The sequence below is a fragment of the Ambystoma mexicanum genome, chromosome 10 (assembly GCF_040938575.1).
Source record: "Ambystoma mexicanum isolate Mex_15411 chromosome 10, UKY_AmexF1_1, whole genome shotgun sequence".
In the NCBI taxonomy this organism is placed as follows: domain Eukaryota; kingdom Metazoa; phylum Chordata; class Amphibia; order Caudata; family Ambystomatidae; genus Ambystoma; species Ambystoma mexicanum.
In genome coordinates this window covers 21,386,291-21,410,961 of record NC_090932.1, presented here as the reverse complement: position 1 = coordinate 21,410,961, position 24,671 = coordinate 21,386,291, and the positions used below count along the sequence as shown (strand labels likewise).

Sequence of the window (24,671 nt, the reverse complement as noted above, 5' to 3'; positions counted from 1 at the left end):
AATGTCTTTTCTTGCCTGCTGTTCCAGCCACCTGATTGGCTGATGACCCTTCCCCGTGTGTGAATGTCTTTTCTTTGCTACTGAATAATAAGGTGCAAGTAGTTGTCTGGTAGCAGCCATATCTGTGCAAAGCGATCAAATTACAACTACATTTAAATTTCAAACACATCTAAAAAGATCAAATTAATTGTGGTCACCGATTTTCAACGTCGACCAATTCAAGTAATAATCCTTTGTTCTGGTTACATAGGGCCCGATTCATGGAAAAGTGCGCGTTTGTCCCCCAAAGGCAGCGTGCCGAGAATGACACTGCGCGAGCCTGTGCAAATAATAAAAAATGTGCACCCCGCGTATTCATGGATGGTCTGCACAAAACAACTGTATCTGCAAGTCGCACATAGATCGCCCCACGACACGCAACCACGCAAAGCAAAAACAGCCAGAACAGCCACCTTTGCATGCTCCCCCTGGTGCCAATAGATGACAGTGCATGTGGTCCCCCGCAAACAAAACTTCTTCTCTGGGACCCTAAGCAGGGTCCTCCATAACCCTTACCGCCACCCTGACAAAATGCGTATGATGTATCGTAACTCGGGTAAAACTCAGATAATCTGTGTGCGAACTCCCTGTGAGTAATTATCTAGACAGACGCCTGTGATTTTGGGATTGGAGCAGTGTTAGCACAGCTGAACTCTGAAGGGGTAATGCAACCTGTCTCCTATATAAGCAGGCGGTTGACAAAAAGGGAAAGGAACTGGGCTGTCATAGAAAAAGATGCGTATGTGGTCGTGTGGGCCGTAAAGAAGCTGAAATAAAAAATGTGCACCCAGCGTATTCATGGAATTGTCTGTGTAAAGCAACTGTTTCCACAAGTCGTGCCTGGATCGCGCCCGACACGCAACCACGTAAAGCAAAAACAGCCAGAACTGCCACCAATGCATGCTCCCCAGGGCATGAATAGATGACAGTGCGTGGGGTCCCCAGCAAGCAAGCCTTCATCTCGGGGACCCTGTGCGGGGTCCCCCATAGCCATTACCTGCACCCTGACATCATGCGTACGATGTATCATAACTCAGGTAAAACTTAGATAATCTGTGGGCGAACCCCCTTTGAGGAATTATCCAGAAAAAACGCCTGTGATTTTGGGATTGGAGCAGTGTCCACGCAGATGAACTCTCAAGGGGTAGAGCAACCTGTCGCCTACATTGGCAAGCGGTTGACCAAAAGGGAAAGGAACTGGGCTGTTGTAGAAAAAAAGGCATAAGCGGTCGTGTGGGGCATAACAATATTGAATCCCTACATCTTTGGGTCTCACTTTACGATCCAGACAGACCACAGGCCTCTACAACGGTTAATGGCCATGCAAGGGGAGAACCCTAAGCTTTTGCGTTGGACCATATCCCTTCAGGGATTAGATGTGGACATCAGAAGGTACTTTCGATTTGATGACGAACCAGAGTAGGGTGGAGGTTTACATTTTGAGGCTGGGGGCATGTGAGGAATTCGACCATCTGCACAGGGAGTGTGTGCAAGCCTGTGCTATTTGATAATAATAATAATTTAGCATTTATATGGCACTACAAACCCTCAGCTATCTGAGCATTGCTTATTATTACCCACGGTGTGTGGTGCTCATTTATGGACCTCAGAAGGATGAAAGACTGAGTTTGGCCCTGCCGGGATTTGAACTTGTGTCAGCTGGCTCAGCACCGATGTCAAAGCGAGCGCTCTACTCGCTGTGCAATCAGACCAGCTTAAATGAAAATGAATGATGGGAGATCAATCTGCGAAAAATGTGCTATGCCATTCTGCACACATTTTCCCTGTTCACTGCACAAACTGCAAAGTCACATGTACTCCGGGAGGACACAGCCTACAGGTGCCATCTTCCCTGTCATGTTCAGCTGGAATGTGACAGCCATGTGTACATCCAAGAATCTCAAGAAGGGGGAAGGCACACATTTCTCTGCCCATGTCAGCCTAATTAAAATATCAAAGGCTCCTTGGATATGCCTTCCTGTTATCTCAACTGCTGGTGGTAGTGCATACTGATGAGAGTTCATTCAGGCAAGCCTGTTAAAGGGGCTTGGTCGCAGGACAGACAACATGAAGGCAGGGCTAACACCTCTTTGGTATGCAATGTGTCAACTGGAAGCTAGTTCCCACCTCGCTGAATGAAAGGCAGTGAATGGCATGTCTGGGTCCATTATTTACTGTGGGCAACCTATGCAGAGCAGACCCCTTTCAGAGGGAGAAGTATGTGATTTAAGGGAGACAAGAAGTCTGTTCTCATCACAAACTTCAAGGGAGACCCGCACTTTGATCTAGAGCCACAGAGGACTCAGTTAACCAGTGAGACGCTGTGATCTACAACAGACAGGAAGACGGGTGGAACTTAGGAGTTTATGTTGTCACCCCTTTACCTTTCCTGTTGCAAAGCACGCTGGTCCTGACCTCACGCATAACAGAAGATTGTTGCTGAGGACCCAGGATTGGCTCATTAAGGTAGGGTTAGCCTGCACCAATCACTGGGGCCCATTTGGCTTTAAAATTGGGCTGAACCCCTCACTTAGCAGATAATCTTAAGACTTTACAAGGAGTAAAAGAAAGACTCATTTGGACCCTGGCTGAAGGTATAGTCTACCTTACATCTTCCGCCAGTCAAGGAAGGTCAGGATTTCCAAGAGGGAAGCAAGATGCTTCCCCATAACATCTCCCAGGGAACAGAGGGAGATACCAGACTCAGAGGAACCGTCCAGCAGCTCTAGAACTGGTATCCAGCCAGCACACAGCATACCCTGCTAGGTTCTGCCAGCAAACTCTCTAGGGGGAAGTGCCAGAGTGTCTCTGAACAAAGGACAAGGCCGTTGCCTGCAAACACTCTCCTCAGATTTGAGCCACCCACCTTAAAGGATGGCACAAGCCCAGTGAAGAAGTTAGGAGGAGTACCATGACAAGTATTAAACAGCATCAATCTTTTAAGGACATTTTCAAGGCAGTCGAGCCCTCGGACCGCAATCAGCTGCACCACTGACTGGTGTCACGATGCAGTCACTAAAGCTGTCCCAGATGCCTCAACCAGCATTCCAGATCCCCCAACCAGTACAGAGACAATGATTCTTGACCCCAAGCCAGCTTGCAGCCGTTCATCCAGCCTCGCTTGCTGAACTGCCTGCCGCCTGATACCCGCAGCTGTCTCCCATCTTGAACTCTGTTGCAAGAGATTCTAAGCATCCTGGAACTGACTTGATGCTGTCAAGCATCAAGAACATCCCAAGCACCAGGTACATTGTGGTTCTGTCTGCCGGTCCTTCGCAGAAAACCCTAATGACATTTACGACCCCTTACTCCCTTTGTGCTGAAACCAAAGAACCTTGAACAGTTAGGACTGATTGCTTTACCAACTACCCTCCTGTCCGTATCCAAAGTGCATTCCTTTCCTTCGTGAAACTGTCTGTCCTCTGTGTTCCTTTACAGTGTGGGTTGGATTTTGTAGTGTGCTAGAACTGTCTGTTGTAATAATAATAAAGTAGATATTATTATACAGCCTTGAGTGGACAGTCCCTTTTATCATTGGGTAAAAATTGTCTTTTTTTGCTGCTTTGCAACTAATCAACGATTCACAACCTTGCGGAGATAAGCCTGCCGTTCCAGCCACGTTACCAAAACTGGACATGGAGGTTTATAATTGACTTGTGTTTGAATCTGTTTGGATCCCTTCTGGTGTACTAGAGGTGTGGGGCTGATTGATGATTTAGAAACAGATATTCATTCCTGGACCACTGGTGCCCTGGAAGTTGATTCGTCACACCCCCTTAAACCATTCTTGCACCACGCTACGCTATGTATGTGCACCACTAAGTCCCATCAGATCCCCGGCTGTGTGCACACACACCTAAATCAGACATGCAAACCCACCTCTGAGATGCGATTCCTATGCGCAAGTTTACTTACGCCTGCCTTTGGGTGGTGGAGAGATGGAGGGATTTGGGTTGGCATTTTGCAGGCGAGAGGTTGCACGGTACCATCCATGAATACACTTTGTCATGCGCATTTGTGGCCATGCTATGAACTGCCTGCTGCCTGTCCCTCATAACTCCCACTTTTTCCACTTGTTCTTCCTCATTATCTGAGTTCCGCCCCCTACCCCGCCTTCTGCGCAGGCCTCGCCCATACTCTACATGGGGTCTCATGCAAGGCACTCAACCACTCGCAGAGACGTTCCGAGCCTGCACGATGTCCCCGTAAGTTAAGAAAAAGTGCTGCACAGTCGATTCCATGAATCGACTAACAGGTTTTCGTCCGCATAATGGCGCGCAAATCCGGTATTTATATATATCTGACTCAACAAAGGCATTTCATGTGTTGTGGTTTGGGGCAGAAGCCGAAATGAATAGCAATGGATAGGCTCAGATCATGACTCGCATAACATCTTAGTGTTGTTAAAGCATGGATGGTCTATTCATTATACAATGTGCTTCTTTTAGGTCACGATGCCGAGTCTACAGGAGTCTTCCCAGTTAGCCACGCCCTTTGTATGCAACTGGAGACAGCAGAAATCATGGGGTTGTTTTCGGTGGGCTTGCATAAAATGAGTGCTTCCTTGAGATGTTTTACAGAAAATGCTCTTAAAACCGGCTTTAAGTATTGTGTACTTGCCCCTCTGTACAATGGGCAGAAAATGGTTAATATTCTCTTTGCTCACTAAGCAGGATGGGCACAGGTCTGAGATGCTCCTATGCCATGATAATTGAAGTGTGGACTTGGCTTAGGTACCTAAACAAAAGTTGATGTGAAGTGACCAGGGATAGAAAGCAGACATTTTATCTAGATAGCTTTCATGCCCAAAATGTCAGGCTCCAATATGCAGCACCTTAATTGAATTGGCAGCAATGGTCGCTTGCCTTATTTTGCAACAGAGAGTCATGTGGCCGGTAAAGAGTTGACTTGATGTGAGGACCTATGTTGTGAGGACTACGCCAGAGATCTTCATGGCCGTGGGAATTCAATACAGACTTGACATGTCTGCATAGGTTTGCCCCGATACTTTGCGGCAGAAGACCCATCATTGCATCGCTATGTTTGCTCTGATGTGGTGAGGTCTACAACCGAAGCCAAAAGCGGACAGGGCTGAAGGCAATTACATCTGTGAGTTGCCACTGAGTGAACCCTAAAAATGAAAAAAGGTGTTGGTACGAGGACACAACATTGTCTCACCCCCCACTCTGATGTTTATCGGGCCGCTGTGCTCCAGCTAAATTCCAGCGGAGTCTGGCTGTATTGCAATCATAGAAGCACGCGATCACTTGAAGCAGTTGGGTCGGGATGTCCAGTTTACGCATTGGGTTCCATAGCCTTCACCTGGGAATCTTGCCAAATGCCCATTTTAGATCAATAGAGATGGTATAAGACCTCACCTTCCTGAGGGAGACATATTTTTGAACTAGCATATATGATCTGAAAGATTGATCCACTGCGCTTAGGCAAAGCTGAAAGCCTGCCTGGAGATGGCTGATGCTACTCTCATCCTGCACCCATGTTTCTTGCATAGGCTTTCCAGACAGCGTTGAGCAGGGAAATTTGTCTGTAGTTCGCAAGCTCCTCCCGACCTCCTTTCTTGTATAGTGGTATGATGGTCACCCTCGTCCCGGAGCCGAGAGCAGTGCCATATTCTAATACGGCTTTCAACAGGTGGTAGAACAACGGTACCCAGATTCCATGGGCGCTCTTGAAGATATCAACAGGTTTCATGTCGGGTCCAGGAGCCTTGCCCCATTTATGTTGTTCTAGTGCCTCATGATATGATATGGCATTTATAACGCGTCTATGCACAAGTGTTTCATCAATTTCTTCCTTTGTAAATTTCAGCACAGTTCGATCACGGTGGGGCTCTAGCGTTGGGTGGTTGCTGTCATCTTGCAAATACCCATTGGCTTCTGCATAAAAATTGGTGAGATGATTTAACCCAATCCCAATCTTGCCCTGGATCAGATTTCTGTTGTCGGGATTTGTGACTATCACCCTCTTCCAAAAGACTTATTTAGCTTTACTTGCAACCACATCTAACAGGCCCTGACATTGGCCTTCTACTTTCCAATCGCTGATTTTTTTCAAGATGGCTTCCGTAGGCAACCGGGATGCCATGCCTCCTTCCTATACTATTAATCATAGCCCCAACTCTGTTTCCTTCTGTATACAAAGGGATGGTTCTCAGCCAATGGGTACGTTCAAGGGTTGCACCAATATTGCAAATCCAAGCAGCGAGGACAGACCTTTGTATGTAGGGGACCCCGTTTACTTTGTGGCAATGAAGCTTATCCTTGGTTACCTAGAGCTTGGCAAGGCACTTGTTACTTGGGTATCTTGTTACCAGGGGTACATGTGGGTACCACTTCTGAGGTCTCTAGAGCTCGTCCAAGGTGGGGTGAGAATGGTGATACTCCATCACAAGTCATGGGTGATGTAGCAAAATCCTTCTTGCCATTTTGGGGACAGATAATGAACTCCGAGGATATCAGGAGACTAGCAAGGGTGCTGGAGAAAACCATCAATAGAACCACTGATATTCTGTACAACATGACGCTATAGCAAAAGGCCATTAGATTAGTGGCCCTCCAAAATAGGATGGTGTTAGATGTCATCCTAGCTGAGCGTGGTGGGGTATGTAAATTGGTGGGAACTGCATGCTGTGTTTTCGTACCTGACTCCTCACCTACCATATTCAAGGCAATACAAAATCTGCATACCTTCAGTACGTAAGTACATGACCCCGAGGGAAACTGGAATCTTAGTGCTTGGTTCTGGGACTTACTACGTTCATGGGGTTGGACACTTTTTTCAGTCCTAATGATAGTTCTTGGTGTTTGATTGTTTTGTTGTTGTTGTGTACAATGTCTTCCTGCCATATGTTTAATGTTAGGAGGATGTTGTGCACAAACTATAGGTACATTAGGATCAAAGGTACATACACCCAAGAAAACTGCTAACGCTTTTGTAATGAAGGATATTACTATCAAGGAACTTATGGCGATCGATATTTCTGAAGAAAGTGATTCAGGATGTTCAGACATTGAGGCATGGGGTTTTGAGTAAAGCGAATATTTGAGTAATGCTCTTGGCTTAGGCCAAAAGGAGGGTGTGTTAAACTATATTCGTATAATACCGCCTTGTTATGAATATTGGCCTAAGCCCATTCGTGTTGCATGGAAAACCGCATCTGAAAAGTTTTGATTTTTTGATCAACATCGCTGCCATTTTAAGAATCAACAGTCATTTTGATTTTAACTCTTGCTTGTGTCCTAAAATGGTGGACTGTGTTTTGAACTGCAGCCGAGCCGAATGACCTTTGAGTTGCATCAACATTTAGGCGGACCGAGAGTAGACTGTTTGTTCTATGCAAAGAAACCTTGTGACTTGTATGAACTGCAATTCAAGTGTTGTCTGCGCTCACAAGCCTCATCCTCATATAAACAACGAGACAATGTACAACAAACTCAGATCGTGTGTTTTTGCTGAACTGCATTGTAGCGATTCTTGAAACAAGGCTTACTGTGGATCAGAGAACCAATGTCACCATTGTAACTTCATGGACATGCAAACTTGTTAAATCCGTTGTACAATATTGTAATTTTTGTCATATGAACTGGACACAAACCCTAGCATGTAAATTATTAGTTTGGAGAGGGGCTGGACAATGATTGAAAACTGTATAAAAATGCTGGTGTTAAGATGTCCAGCACTCTCACCCCTCACTGTGTTTGCTGGTACACATTGCGAGGTGTTGGGAGCCAGATAGCTATCTGTTTGTTTTGAATACTGTACAGTAATAAAGATAGTTGTATCTTTTGACCCGTGATTGGCGTATTTCATTTTGTAGTACTAAGCCTCGATATTTATTTGGTCTTTCAGAATGAGCCAATGCCATCCGATAATCTCAGACCAGCACTGCACACGTCACATATGTGCGGCCCTGCCTACCGCTGAACTAACCTGACAGTACCATGGCAGCCGAGTTGCTGACTGGACCTGCCAGTATGGCTGAGAGTCAAGCCATGCAGGCTCAATAGGCGGAATTGAGTGGACAGAGCATGCGTGAGTGTCTTCATCTACTAAAGTTTCATTTGGACGAGCCACTCCTGTGCCACAGCACAGGCCCACTCCTCCTCTGCAGGGATGCAAAGTGTCAGTGTCAGCCAGTGAGGGCTGTGCCACTGACACTGAGTTAGTCAGATGAATACATTTACCACAAGCTCACACCAGTAGCATTGCATTATATAACTGAAACTCATTGAAATGAATAGTGTCCCAGGGCTCATCCCCAGCAAGACCCGGGACACATTAAGCACTGGGGATTGTGTGTTTAGCTGTCTTCTAAATAGATTACCAAGCATTAAGTATGGTAAACAGTTCAGTACCTAGTTCCATCTTTGGATGTTGGTGGGGCTTGCTGGTGATTAATTAAGCATCAAAGTGTAGAGCCACTAGAAAGCAACCTACCGGTCCACACACATGACATAGAACACATGTTTCATTTATCCCAAAGGCTACACAGGACCTTACTTGTCAAACAGACGCCAGTGCTGATTGCCACATCAATGATCAGGAGTTGGAGGTTTGCGAAGAGTTTCAGGTGCTGGAACAGTGAAAACACAAACAAACAGAAAGTGAGCTAAGCATGATCATCAGCATCAAACCTCACAGAGCAGAGTGTGGCAGGACCCCCAGCAATGCTGAGGATATGTAGTATTGCAATATTTGAGAAACACAATAATGCCGTATTTGACCAAGGGTTTCTGTGGTGGGCCATTTTTGGAACCCAAGATATTATTATTGTTTTTAAGAGGAACGTTACGAAAAAGGCATCTTAATTTGCACGATCTACTGAGCAGACAGAAGTATGGTCTGAGGTGATGCCCCACGTCATCACATGACTAGAGAATAGGGCAGGAGAAGATGATCCGGCTTTTAGGAAAGATGTTCAGGGTGGACGGCTATCCAAAGTTGTTAATGAGAGGCAATGGCCCCCAGTTAAGGGCCAAGGCCATTGCAGAGTACTGTATGGAGAAAAGGTTCATAGTGGAAATGCACATGCACCTACAACCCAGAGAACAGCGGGATGGCAGAGGTCCTGAATCATCGAGTAGTGAGTAAGCACACTGAGCTAGAAATAGAAAATGGACTACACTGGAAGGAATGCACATGCACCTACAACCCAGAGAACAGCGGGATGGCAGAGGTCCTGAATCATCGAGTAGTGAGTAAGCACACTGAGCTAGAAATAGAAAATGGACTACACTGGAAGGAATGCACATGCACCTACAACCCAGAGAACAGCGGGATGGCAGAGGTCCTGAATCATCGAGTAGTGAAGTGGACTACACTGGAAGGAATGCACATGCACCTACAACCCAGAGAACAGCGGGATGGCAGAGGTCCTGAATCATTGAGTAGTGAAGTGGACTACACTGGAAGGAATGCACATGCACCTACAACCCAGAGAACAGCGGGATGGCAGAGGTCTGAATCATCGAGTAGTGAAGTGGACTACACTGGACGGAATGCACATGCACCTACAACCCAGAGAACAGCGGGATGGCAGAGGTCCTGAATCATCGAGTAGTGAAGTGGACTACACCGGAAGGAATGCATATGCACCTACAACCCAGAGAACAGCGGGATGGCAGAGGTCCTGAATCATCGAGAAGTGAAGTGGACTACACTGGAAGGAATGCACATGCACCTACAACCCAGAGAACAGCGGGATGGCAGAGGTCCTGAATCATCGAGTAGTGAAGTGGACTACACTGGAAGGAATGCACATGTACCTATAACCCAGAGAACAGCGGGATGGCAGAGTTCCTGAATCATCGAGTAGTGAAGTGGACTACAATGAAAGGAATGCACATGCACCTACAACCCAGAGAACAGCGGGATGGCAGAGGTCCTGAATCATCGAGTAGTGAAGTGGACTACACTGGAAGGAATGCACATGCACCTACAACCCAGAGAACAGCGGGATGGCAGAGGTCCTGAATCATCGAGTAGTGAAGTGGACTACACTGGAAGGAATGCACATGCACCTACAACCCAGAGAACAGCGGGATGGCAGAGGTCCTGAATCATCAAGTAGTGAAGTGGACTACACTGGAAGGAATGCACATGCACCTACAACCCAGAGAACAGCGGGATGGCAGAGGTCCTGAATCATCGAGTAGTGAAGTGGACTACACTGGAAGGAATGCACATGCACCTACAACCCAGAGAACAGAGGGATGGCAGAGGACCTGAATCATCGAGTAGTGAAGTGGACTACACTGGAAGGAATGCACATGCACCTACAACCCAGAGAACAGCGGGATGGCAGAGGTCCTGAATCATCGAGGAATGACGTGGACTACACTGGAAGGAATGCACATGCACCTACAACCCAGAGAACAGCGGGATGGCAGAGGTCCTGAATCATCGAGTAGTGAGTAAGCACACTGAGCTGGAAAAAGAAAATGGACTACACTGGAAGGAATGCACATGCACCTACAACCCAGAGAACAACAGGATGGCAGAGGTCCTGAATCCAGTAGTGAGTAAGCACACTGAGCTGGAAATAGAAAATGGACTACACTGGAAGGAATGCACATGCACCTACAACCCAGAGAACAGCGGGATGGCAGAGGTCCTGAATCATCGAGTAGTGAGTAAGCACACTGAGCTAGAAATAGAAAATGGACTACACTGGAAGGAATGCACATGCACCTAGAACCCAGAGAACAGCGGGATGGCAGAGGTCCTGAATCATCGAGTAGTGAGTAAGCACACTGAGCTAGAAATAGAAAATGGACTACACTGGAAGGAATGCACATGCACCTTCAACCCAGAGAACAGCGGGATGGCGAGGTCCTGAATCCAGTAGTGAGTAAGCACACTAAGCTGTAAATAGAAAGTGGACTACACTGGAAGGAATGCACATGCATCTACAACCCAGAGAACAACAGGATGGCGGAGGTCCCGAATCATCGAGAAGTGAAGTGGACTACACTGGAAGGAATGCACATGCACCTACAACCCAGAGAACAACAGGATGGCGGAGGTCCTGAATCGAGTAGTGAGTAAGCACACTGAGCTGGAAATAGAAAATGGACTACACTGGAAGGAATGCACATGCACCTACAACCCAGAGAACAACAGGATGGCAGAGGTCCTGAATCCAGTAGTGAGTAAGCACACTGAGCTGGAAATAGAAAATGGACTACACTGGAAGGAATGCACATGCACCTACAACCCAGAGAACAACTGGATGGCGGAGGTCCTGAATCCAGTAGTGAGTAAGCACACTGAGCTGGAAATAGAACATGGACTACACTAAAAGGAATGCACATGCACCTACAACCCAGAGAACAACAGGATGGCAGAGGTCCTGAATCCAGTAGTGAGTAAGCACACTGAGCTGGAAATAGAAAGTGGACTACACTGGAAGGAATGCACATGCACCCACAACCCAGAGAACAACGGGATGGCAGAGGTCCTGAATCCAGTAGTGAGTAAGCACACTGAGCTGGAAATAGAAAGTGGACTACACTGGAAGGAATGCACATGCACCCACAACCCAGAGAACAACGGGATGGCAGAGGTTCTGAATCCAGTAGTGAGTAAGCAAACTGAGCTGGAAATAGAAAAAGGACTACACTGGAAGGAATGCACATGCACCTACAACCCAGAGAACAACAGGATGGCGGAGGTCCTGAATCCAGTAGTGAGTAAGCACACTGAGCTGGAAATAGAAAATGGACTACACTAAAAGGAATGCACATGCACCTACAACCCAGAGTACAACAGGATGGCAGAGGTCCTGAATCCAGTAGTGAGTAAGCACACTGAGCTGGAAATAGAAAATGGACTACACTAGAAGGAATGCACATGCACCCACAACCCAGAGAACAACAGGATGGCGGAGGTCCTGAATCCAGTAGTGAGTAAGCACACTGAGCTGGAAATAGAAAGTGGACTACACTGGAAGGAATGCCCATGCACCTACAACCCAGAGAACAGCGGGATGGCGGAGGTCCTTAATCCAGTAGTGACTAAGCACACTGAGCTGGAAATAGAATATGGACTACACTGGAAGGAATGCACATGCACCCACAACCCAGAGAACAACAGGATGGCGGAGGTCCTGAATCCAGTAGTGAGTAAGCACACTGAGCTGGAAATAGAATATGGACTACACTGGAAGGAATGCACATGCACCCACAACCCAGAGAACAACAGGATGGCGGAGGTCCTGAATCCAGTAGTGAGTAAGCACACTGAGCTGGAAATAGAATATGGACTACACTGGACGGAATGCACATGCACCCACAACGCAGAGAACAACAGGATGGCGGAGGTCCTGAATCCAGTAGTGAGTAAGCGCACAGAGCTGGAAATAGAAAGTGGACTAAACTGGAAGGAATGCACATGCACCTACAACCCAGAGAACAACAGGATGGTGGAGGTCCTGAATCCAGCAGTGAGTAAGCACACTGAGCTGGAAATAGAAAATGGACTACACTGGAAGGAATGCACATGCACCTACAACCGAGAGAACAGCGGGATGGCAGAGGTCCTGAATCCAGTAGTGAGTAAGCACACTGAGCTGGAAATAGAAAATGGACTACACTGGAAGGAATGCACATGCACCTTCAACCCAGAGAACAACAGGATGGCAGAGGTCCTGAATCCAGTAGTGAGTAAGCACACAGAGCTGGAAATAGAAAATGGACTACACTGGAAGGAATGCACATGCACCTACAACCCAGAGAACAGCGGGATGGCAGAGGTCCGGAATCCAGCAGTGAGTAAGCACACTGAGCTGGAAATAGAAAATGGACTACACTGGAAGGAATGCACATGCACCTACAACCGAGAGAACAGCGGGATGGCGGAGGTCCTGAATCCAGTAGTGAGTAAGCACACTGAGCTGGAAATAGAAAATGGACTACACTGGAAGGAATGCACATGCACCTACAACCGAGAGAACAGCGGGATGGCAGAGGTCCTGAATCATCGAGTAGTGAAGTGGACTACACTGGAAGGAATGCACATGCACCTACAACCCAGAGAACAACAGGATGGCGGAGGTCCTGAATCATCGAGTAGTGAAGTGGACTACACTGGAAGGAATGCACATGCACCTACAACCCAGAGAACAACAGGATGGCGGAGGTCCTGAATCGAGTAGTGAGTAAGCACACTGAGCTGGAAATAGAAAGTGGACTACACTGGAAGGAATGCACATGCACCTACAACCCAGAAAACAACAGGATGGCGGAGGTCCTGAATCATCGAGTAGTGAAGTGGACTACACTGGAAGGAATGCACATGCACCCAGAAGCCAGAGAACAGCGGGTTGGCAGAGGTCCTGAATCCAGTAGTGAGTAAGCACACTGAGCTGGAAATAGAAAGTGGACTACACTGGAAGGAATGCACATGCACCTACAACCCAGAAAACAACAGGATGGCGGAGGTCCTGAATCATCGAGTAGTGAAGTGGACTACACTGGAAGGAATGCACATGCACCCAGAAGCCAGAGAACAGCGGGTTGGCAGAGGTCCTGAATCCAGTAGTGAGTAAGCACACTGAGCTGTTAATAGAAAGTGGACTACACTGGAAGGAATGCACATGCACCTACAACCCAGAGAACAACAGGATGGCGGAGGTCCTGAATCCAGTAGTGAGTAAGCACACTGAGCTGGAAATAGAAAGTGGACTACACTGGAAGGAATGCACATGCACCTACAACCCACAGAACAACAGGATGGCGAGGTCCTGAATCCAGTAGTGAGTAAGCACACTGAGCTGGAAATAGAAAATGGACTACACTGGAAGGAATGCACATGCACCCACAACCCAGAGAACAACAGGATGGTGGATGTCCTGAATCCAGTAGTGAGTAAGCACACTGAGCTGGAAATAGAAAATGGACTACACTAAAAGGAATACACATGCACTTACAACCCAGAGAACAACAGGATGGCAGAGGTCCTGAATCCAGTAGTGAGTAAGCACACTGAGCTGGAAATAGAAAATGGACTACACTGGAAGGAATGCACATGCACCCACAACCCAGAGAACAGCGGGATGGCAGAGGTCCTGAATCATCGAGTAGTGAAGTGGACTACACTGGAAGGAATGCACATGCACCTTCAACCCAGAGAACAACAGGATGGCAGAGGTCCTGAATCCAGTAGTGAGTAAGCACACTGAGCTGGAAATAGAAAATGGACTACACTAAAAGGAATGCACATGCACCTACAACCCAGAGAACAACAGGATGGCAGAGGTCCTGAATCCAGTAGTGAGTAAGCACACTGAGCTGGAAATAGAAAATGGACTACACTGGAAGGAATGCACATGCACCTACAACCCAGAGAACAGCGGGATGGCAGAGGTCCTGAATCATCGAGTAGTGAGTAAGCACACTGAGCTGGAAATAGAAAATGGACTACACTGGAAGGAATGCACATGCACCTACAACCCAGAGAACAGCGGGATGGCAGAGGTCCTGAATCCAGTAGTGAGTAAGCACACTGAGCTGGAAATAGAAAATGGACTACACTGGAAGGAATGCACATGCACCCACAACCCAGAGAACAACAGGATGGCAGAGGTCCTGAATCCAGTAGTGAGTAAGCACACTGAGCTGGAAATAGAAAATGGACTACACTAAAAGGAATGCACATGCACCTACAACCCAGAGAACAACAGGATGGCGAGGTCCTGAATCCAGTAGTGAGTAAGCACACTGAGCTGGAAATAGAAAATGGACTACACTGGAAGGAATGCACATGCACCCACAACCCAGAGAACAACAGGATGGTGGATGTCCTGAATCCAGTAGTGAGTAAGCACACTGAGCTGGAAATAGAAAATGGACTACACTAAAAGGAATGCACATGCACCTACAACCCAGAGAACAGCGGGATGGCAGAGGTCCTGAATCATCGAGTACTGAGTAAGCACACTGAGCTAGAAATAGAAAATGGACTACACTGGAAGGAATGCACATGCACCTTCAACCCAGAGAACAGCGGGATGGCAGAGGTCCTGAATCATCGAGTAGTGAAGTGGACTACACTGGAAGGAATGCACATGCACCTACAACCCAGAGAAAAACAGGATGGCAGAGGTCCTGAATCCAGTAGTGAGTAAGCACACTGAGCTGGAAATAGAAAATGGACTACACTGGAAGGAATGCACATGCACCTACAACCCAGAGAACAACAGGATGGCGAGGTCCTGAATCCAGTAGTGAGTAAGCACGCTGAGCTGGAAATAGAAAATGGACTACACTGGAAGGAATGCACATGCACCTACAACCCAGAGAACAACAGGATGGCGGAGGTCCTGAATCCAGTAGTGAATAAGCACACTGAGCTGGAAATAGAAAGTGGACTACACTGGAAGGAATGCACATGCACCCACAACCCAGAGAACAACAGGATGGCGGAGGTCCTGAATCCAGTAGTGAGTAAGCACACTGAGCTGGAAATAGAAAATGAACTACACTGGAAGGAATGCACATGCACCTACAACCCACAGAACAACAGGATGGCGAGGTCCTGAATCCAGTAGTGAGTAAGCACACTGAGCTGGAAATAGAAAATGGACTACACTGGAAGGAATGCACATGCACCTACAACCCACAGAACAACAGGATGGCGAGGTCCTGAATCCAGTAGTGAGTAAGCACACTGAGCTGGAAATAGAAAATGGACTACACTGGAAGGAATGCACATGCACCCACAACCCAGAGAACAACAGGATGGTGGATGTCCTGAATCCAGTAGTGAGTAAGCACACTGAGCTGGAAATAGAAAATGGACTACACTAAAAGGAATACACATGCACTTACAACCCAGAGAACAACAGGATGGCAGAGGTCCTGAATCCAGTAGTGAGTAAGCACACTGAGCTGGAAATAGAAAATGGACTACACTGGAAGGAATGCGCATGCACCCACAACCCAGAGAACAGCGGGATGGCAGAGGTCCTGAATCATCGAGTAGTGAAGTGGACTACACTGGAAGGAATGCACATGCACCTTCAACCCAGAGAACAACAGGATGGCAGAGGTCCTGAATCCAGTAGTGAGTAAGCACACTGAGCTGGAAATAGAAAATGGACTACACTAAAAGGAATGCACATGCACCTACAACCCAGAGAACAACAGGATGGCAGAGGTCTTGAATCCAGTAGTGAGTAAGCACACTGAGCTGGAAATAGAAAATGGACTACACTGGAAGGAATGCACATGCACCTACAACCCAGAGAACAGCGGGATGGCAGAGGTCCTGAATCATCGAGTAGTGAGTAAGCACACTGAGCTGGAAATAGAAAATGGACTACACTGGAAGGAATGCACATGCACCTACAACCCAGAGAACAGCGGGATGGCAGAGGTCCTGAATCCAGTAGTGAGTAAGCACACTGAGCTGGAAATAGAAAATGGACTACACTGGAAGGAATGCACATGCACCCACAACCCAGAGAACAACAGGATGGCAGAGGTCCTGAATCCAGTAGTGAGTAAGCACACTGAGCTGGAAATAGAAAATGGACTACACTAAAAGGAATGCACATGCACCTACAACCCAGAGAACAACAGGATGGCGAGGTCCTGAATCCAGTAGTGAGTAAGCACACTGAGCTGGAAATAGAAAATGGACTACACTGGAAGGAATGCACATGCACCCACAACCCAGAGAACAACAGGATGGTGGATGTCCTGAATCCAGTAGTGAGTAAGCACACTGAGCTGGAAATAGAAAATGGACTACACTAAAAGGAATGCACATGCACCTACAACCCAGAGAACAGTGGGATGGCAGAGGTCCTGAATCATCGAGTAGTGAGTAAGCACACTGAGCTAGAAATAGAAAATGGACTACACTGGAAGGAATGCACATGCACCTTCAACCCAGAGAACAGCGGGATGGCAGAGGTCCTGAATCATCGAGTAGTGAAGTGGACTACACTGGAAGGAATGCACATGCACCTACAACCCAGAGAACAACAGGATGGCAGAGGTCCTGAATCCAGTAGTGAGTAAGCACACTGAGCTGGAAATAGAAAATGGACTACACTGGAAGGAATGCACATGCACCTACAACCCAGAGAACAACAGGATGGCGAGGTCCTGAATCCAGTAGTGAGTAAGCACGCTGAGCTGGAAATAGAAAATGGACTACACTGGAAGGAATGCACATGCACCTACAACCCAGAGAACAACAGGATGGCGGAGGTCCTGAATCCAGTAGTGAGTAAGCACACTGAGCTGGAAATAGAAAGTGGACTACACTGGAAGGAATGCACATGCACCCACAACCCAGAGAACAACAGGATGGCGGAGGTCCTGAATCCAGTAGTGAGTAAGCACACTGAGCTGGAAATAGAAAATGAACTACACTGGAAGGAATGCACATGCACCTACAACCCACAGAACAACAGGATGGCGAGGTCCTGAATCCAGTAGTGAGTAAGCACACTGAGCTGGAAATAGAAAATGGACTACACTGGAAGGAATGCACATGCACCCACAACCCAGAGAACAACAGGATGGTGGATGTCCTGAATCCAGTAGTGAGTAAGCACACTGAGCTGGAAATAGAAAGTGGACTACACTGGAAGGAATGCACATGCACCTACAACCCAGAGAACAACAGGATGGCAGAGGTCCTGAATCCAGTAGTGAGTAAGCACACTGAGCTGGAAATAGAAAATGGACTACACTAAAAGGAATGCACATGAACCTACAACCCAGAGAACAACAGGATGGCAGAGGTCCTGAATCCAGTAGTGAGTAAGCACACTGAGCTGGAAATAGAAAATGGACTACACTGGAAGGAATGCACATGCACCTACAACCCAGAGAACAATAGGATGGCGGAGGTCCTGAATCCAGTAGTGAGTAAGCGCACTGAGCTGGAAATAGAAAATGAACTACACTGGAAGGAATGCACATGCACCTACAACCCACAGAACAACAGGATGGCGAGGTCCTGAATCCAGTAGTGAGTAAGCACACTGAGCTGGAAATAGAAAATGGACTACACTGGAAGGAATGCACATGCACCCACAACCCAGAGAACAACAGGATGGTGGATGTCCTGAATCCAGTAGTGAGTAAGCACACTGAGCTGGAAATAGAAAATGGACTACACTAAAAGGAATACACATGCACTTACAACCCAGAGAACAACAGGATGGCAGAGGTCCTGAATCCAGTAGTGAGTAAGCACACTGAGCTGGAAATAGAAAATGGACTACACTGGAAGGAATGCACATGCACCCACAACCCAGAGAACAGCGGGATGGCAGAGGTCCTGAATCATCGAGTAGTGAAGTGGACTACACTGGAAGGAATGCACATGCACCTTCAACCCAGAGAACAACAGGATGGCAGAGGTCCTGAATCCAGTAGTGAGTAAGCACACTGAGCTGGAAATAGAAAATGGACTACACTAAAAGGAATGCACATGCACCTACAACCCAGAGAACAACAGGATGGCAGAGGTCCTGAATCCAGTAGTGAGTAAGCACACTGAGCTGGAAATAGAAAATGGACTACACTGGAAGGAATGCACATGCACCTACAACCCAGAGAACAGCGGGATGGCAGAGGTCCTGAATCATCGAGTAGTGAGTAAGCACACTGAGCTGGAAATAGAAAATGGACTACACTGGAAGGAATGCACATGCACCTACAACCCAGAGAACAGCGGGATGGCAGAGGTCCTGAATCCAGTAGTGAGTAAGCACACTGAGCTGGAAATAGAAAATGGACTACACTGGAAGGAATGCACATGCACCCACAACCCAGAGAACAACAGGATGGCAGAGGTCCTGAATCCAGTAGTGAGTAAGCACACTGAGCTGGAAATAGAAAATGGACTACACTAAAAGGAATGCACATGCACCTACAACCCAGAGAACAACAGGATGGCGAGGTCCTGAATCCAGTAGTGAGTAAGCACACTGAGCTGGAAATAGAAAATGGACTACACTGGAAGGAATGCACATGCACCCACAACCCAGAGAACAACAGGATGGTGGATGTCCTGAATCCAGTAGTGAGTAAGCACACTGAGCTGGAAATAGAAAATGGACTACACTAAAAGGAATGCACATGCACCTACAACCCAGAGAACAACAGGATGGCAGAGGTCCTGAATCCAGTAGTGAGTAAGCACACTGAGCTGGAAATAGAAAATGGACTACACTGGAAGGAATGCACATGCACCTCGAACCCAGAGAACAGCGGGATGGCAGAGGTCCTGAATCCAGTAGTGAGTAAGCACACTGAGCTGGAAATAGAAAGTGGACTACACTGGAAGAAATGCACATGCACCTTCAACCCAGAGAACAGCGGGATGGCAGAGGTCCTGAATCCAGTAGTGAGTAAGCACACTGAGCTGGAAATAGAAAGTGGACTACACTAAAAGGAATGCACATGCATCTACAACCCAGAGAACAGCGGGATGGCAGAGGTCCTGAATCATCGAGTAGTGAAGTGGACTACACTGGAAGGAATGCACATGCACCTACAGCCCAGAGAACAACAGGATGGCGGAGGTCCTGAATCGAGTAGTGAGTAAGCACACTGAGCTGGAAATAGAAAATGGACTACACTGGAAGGAATGCACATGCACCCACAACCCAGAGAACAACAGGATGGCAGAGGACCTGAATCCAGTAGTGAGTAAGCACACTGAGCTGGAAATAGAAAATGGACTACACTGGAAGGAATGCACATGCACCTTCAACCCAGAGAACAGCGGGATGGCGGAGGTCCTGAATCCAGTAGTGAGTAAGCACACTGAGCTGGAAATAGAAAATGGACTACACTGGAAGGAATGCACATGCACCTACAACCCAGAGAACAACAGGATGGCAGAGGTCCTGAATCCAGAAGTGACTAAGCACACTGATCTGGAAATAGAAAGTGGACTACACTGGAAGGAATGCACATGCACCTACAACCCAGAGAACAGCGGGATGGCAGAGGTCCTGAATCATCGAGTAGTGAAGTGGACTACACTGGAAGGAATGCACATGCACCTTCAACCCAGAGAACAGCGGGATGGCAGAGGTCCTGAATCATCGAGTAGTGAAGTGGACTACACTGGAAGGAATGCACATGCACCTACAACCCAGAGAACAACAGGATGGCGGAGGTCCTGAATCGAGTAGTGAGTAAGCACACTGAGCTGGAAATAGAAAATGGACTACACTGGAAGGAATGCACATGCGCCTACAACCCAGAGAACAGCGGGATGGCGGAGGTCCTGAATCATCGAGTAGTGAAGTGGACTACACTGGAAGCAATGCACATGCGCCTACAACCCAGAGAACAGCGGGATGGCGGAGGTCCTGAATCATCGAGTAGTGAAGTGGACTACACTGGAAGGAATGCACATGCGCCTACAACCCAGAGAACAGCGGGATGGCGGAGGTCCTGAATCCAGTAGTGAGTAAGCACACTGAGCTGGAAATAGAAAGTGGACTACACTGGAAGGAATGCACATGCACCTTCAACCCAGAGAACAACAGGATGGCAGAGGTCCTGAATCCAGTAGTGAGTAAGCACACTGAGCTGGAAATAGAAAGTGGACTACACTGGAAGGAATGCACATGCACCTACAACCCAGAGAACAGCGGGATGGCAGAGGTCCTGAATCATCGAGTAGTGAAGTGGACTACACTGGAAGGAATGCACATGCACCTACAACCCAGAGAACAGCGGGATGGCAGAGGTCCTGAATCATCGAGTAGTGAGTAAGCACACTGAGCTGGAAATAGAAAGTGGACTACACTGGAAGGAATGCACATGCACCTACAACCCAGAGAACAGCGGGATGGCGGAGGTCCTGAATCATCGAGTAGTGAAGTGGACTACACTGGAAGGAGTGCACATGCACCTACAACCCAGAGAACAACAGGATGGCAGAAGTCCTGAATTGAGTGATGAGTAACAGGGGTGTAACCATCCATGTTGAGAACAAGAGAGAGTTACATTCGAGATTAACCCCTGCATGAGTGGAAAACAATGTTCATAGGAGCGAGGTGAACACTGATTATGTCTTGGAAAGAATCGGCAAGGCTCAAAACAAGTCAAAATAAAGTAACCTACTATGCTTTGTGAGTGTTCAGAACGTGCAAATGCAGAAGGTAGAGGAATGGGATAGGTGCTGGGTGCTCATGGGTGAACAACATGTGAAGTACAATGTAAGGTAAGTGCGAGCCTCTAAGGGTGGAGGGTGAGCCGAGGCAAGTGCTGAGGATAGACAGAAGCTGGGGCGATTCGGTGTGGGAGGTCAGGTCCCCGAAGGATGCATATGGGCCCTGAACCCCAAACAAGCAACTGTGAGATCAGCAGAGGCGAGCGGGAGGGAAGGAGGAGGTAAAGTTCTTGAGGAGCTTCTGGAATTTAAGAAAGTCCTGCTCAAGGTGCAGAGGGGCGGGGGAGGCTGTACCAAAGAAGGGAGCCAGCCTAGGAAAACGACTGACCTCCTGCCTTCTGTTTAGCGAAACACTTTACACACAAAGAGTTGGTACCAGAGGAGCGCAGAGGTCTAGAGAGGGAATGTTTAGTAAGAGAGAGTTGCAGATAGTGTGGTCCCTGGGCCCAGACAACGATTACTTACTTATCACCCTTCTTTCCCAAGAATGTACACTAGGGTCCTCTTAAGCCTCTGCTACTACAAAGAAAGGCAAATGTGTGTGGCTTAGTGTGGCCTTGTGTCCTCTGTAAAATGGGTCTTTATTTCAGTAATAGTAATGGTTCCCATGCCGTTTGGGGCTAGTTGACAGCCCTCAGAGGTTGCCACATTGCAGGTGGATTTCAATCACATTTGCTGAGAGCCATGCCATGGAATCTTACCCAGTAGAGCAGCACTATGGCGATGAGAAGCACCATGGCATACATCATTATGGCCCTGCCATGGAATCTTACCCAGTAGAGCAGCACTATGGCCATGAGAAGCTCCATGGCATACATCATTGTGGCCTAGCCATAGAATTGTACCCAGTAGAGAAGCACTATGGTGATGAGAAGCACCATGGCATACATCATTATAGCCAAGCCATGGAATCTTACCCAGTAGAGCAGCACTATGGCGATGAGAAGCACCATAGCATACATCATTATGGCCATGCCATGGAATCTTACCCAGTAGAGCAGCACTATGGCCATGGGAAGCACCATGGCATACATCATTATGGCCTTACCATGGAATTGTACCCTGTAGAGAAGCACTATGGCGATGAGAAGCACCATGGCATACATCATTATGGCCAAGCATTGGAATCTTACCCAGTAGAGCAGCACTATGGCGATGAGAAGCACCATGGCATACATCATTATGGCCATGCCTTGGAATCTTACCCAGTAGAGCAGCACTATGGCGATGAGAAGCACCATGGCATATATCATTATGGCCTAGCCATGGAATTGTACCCCGTAGAGAAGCACTATGGCGAGGAGAAGCACCATGGCATACATCATTATAGCCAAGCCATGGAATCTTACCCAGTAGAGCAGCACTATGGCGATGAGAAGCACCATGGCATACATCATTATGGCCATGCCTTGGAATCTTACCCAGTAGAGCAGCACTATGGCGATGAGAAGCACCATGGCATATATCATTATGGCCAAGCCATGGAATCTTACCCAGTAGAGCAGCACTATGGCGATGAGAAGCACCATGGCATACATCATTATGGCCCTGCCATGGAATCTTACCCAGTAGAGCAGCACTATGGAGATGAGAAGCACCATGGCATACATCATTATGGCCTAGCCATGGAATTGTACCCCGTAGAGAAGCACTATGGCGAGGAGAAGCACCATGGCATACATCATTATGGCCAAGCCATGGAATCTTACCCAGTAGAGCAGCACTATGGCGATGAGAAGCACCATGGCATACATCATTATGGCCCTGCCATGGAATCTTACCCAGTAGAGCAGCAGTATGGCTATGAGAAGCACCATGGCATACATCATTATGGCCTAGCCATGGAATTGTACCCCGTAGAGAAGCACTATGGTGATGAGAAGCACCATGGCATACATCATTATAGCCAAGCCATGGAATCTTACCCAGTAGAGCAGCACTATGGCGATGAGAAGCACCATGGCATACATCATTATGGCCATGCCTTGGAATCTTACCCAGTAGAGCAGCACTATGGCGAGGAGAAGCACCATGGCATACATCATTATGGCCCTGCCATGGAATCTTACCCAGTAGAGCAGCAGTATGGCTATGAGAAGCACCATGGCATACATCATTATGGCCATGCCTTGGAATCTTACCCAGTAGAGCAGCACTATGGCGAGGAGAAGCACCATGGCATACATCATTATGGCCAAGCCATGGAATCTTACCCAGTAGAGCAGCACTATGGCGATGAGAAGCACCATGGCATACATCATTATGGCCAAGCCATGGAATCTTACCCAGTAGAGCAGCACTATGGCGATGAGAAGCACCATGGCATACATCATTATGGCCATGCCTTGGAATCTTACCCAGTAGAGCAGCACTATGGCGATGAGAAGCACCATGGCATACATCATTATGGCCTAGCCATGGAATTGTACCCCGTAGAGAAGCACTATGGCGAGGAGAAGCACCATGACATACATCATTATGGCCAAGCCATGGAATCTTACCCAGTAGAGCAGCACTATGGCGAGGAGAAGCACCATGACATACATCATTATGGCCAAGCCATGGAATCTTACCCAGTAGAGCAGCACTATGGCGATGAGAAGCACCATGGCATACATCATTATAGCCAAGCCATGGAATCTTACCCAGTAGAGCAGCACTATGGCCATGAGAAGCACCATGGCATACATCATTATGGCCCTGCCATGGAATCTTACCCAGTAGAGCAGCAGTATGGCTATGAGAAGCACCATGGCATACATCATTATGGCCTAGCCATGGAATTGTACCCCGTAGAGAAGCACTATGGCGATGAGAAGCACCATGGCATACATCATTATGGCCATGCCTTGGAATCTTACCCAGTAGAGCAGCACTATGGCGATGAGAAGCACCATGGCATACATCATTATGGCCTAGCCATGGAATTGTACCCCGTAGAGAAGCACTATGGCGAGGAGAAGCACCATGGCATACATCATTATGGCCCTGCCATGGAATCTTACCCAGTAGAGCAGCACTATGGCGATGAGAAGCACCATGGCATACATCATTATGGCCTAGCCATGGAATTGTACCCCGTAGAGAAGCACTATGGCGAGGAGAAGCACCATGGCATACATCATTATGGCCAAGCCATGGAATCTTACCCAGTAGAGCAGCACTATGGCGATGAGAAGCACCATGGCATACATCATTATGGCCTAGCCATGGAATTGTACCCCGTAGAGAAGCACTATGGCGAGGAGAAGCACCATGGCATACATCATTATAGCCAAGCCATGGAATCTTACCCAGTAGAGCAGCACTATGGCGATGAGAAGCACCATGACATACATCATTATGGCCAAGCCATGGAATCTTACCCAGTAGAGCAGCACTATGGCGATGAGAAGCACCATGGCATACATCATTATGGCCAAGCCATGGAATCTTACCCAGTAGAGCAGCACTATGGC

At 47.7% G+C, this 24,671-nt stretch overlaps 1 protein-coding gene across 3 annotated transcripts in view; it reads right to left on the bottom strand.

The window, feature by feature from the left end:
• LOC138491108 (probable cation-transporting ATPase 13A4) overlaps nt 1-24,671 on the bottom strand; it is a 1,567,030-nt gene that overhangs the window by 164,113 nt on the left and 1,378,246 nt on the right. For all 3 annotated transcript variants that reach the window (XM_069617430.1, XM_069617431.1, XM_069617432.1), the window contains one exon: nt 8,560-8,632. In XM_069617430.1, the coding sequence (XP_069473531.1) occupies nt 8,560-8,632 (73 nt within the window). The remainder of the gene's footprint in view (nt 1-8,559; nt 8,633-24,671) is intronic.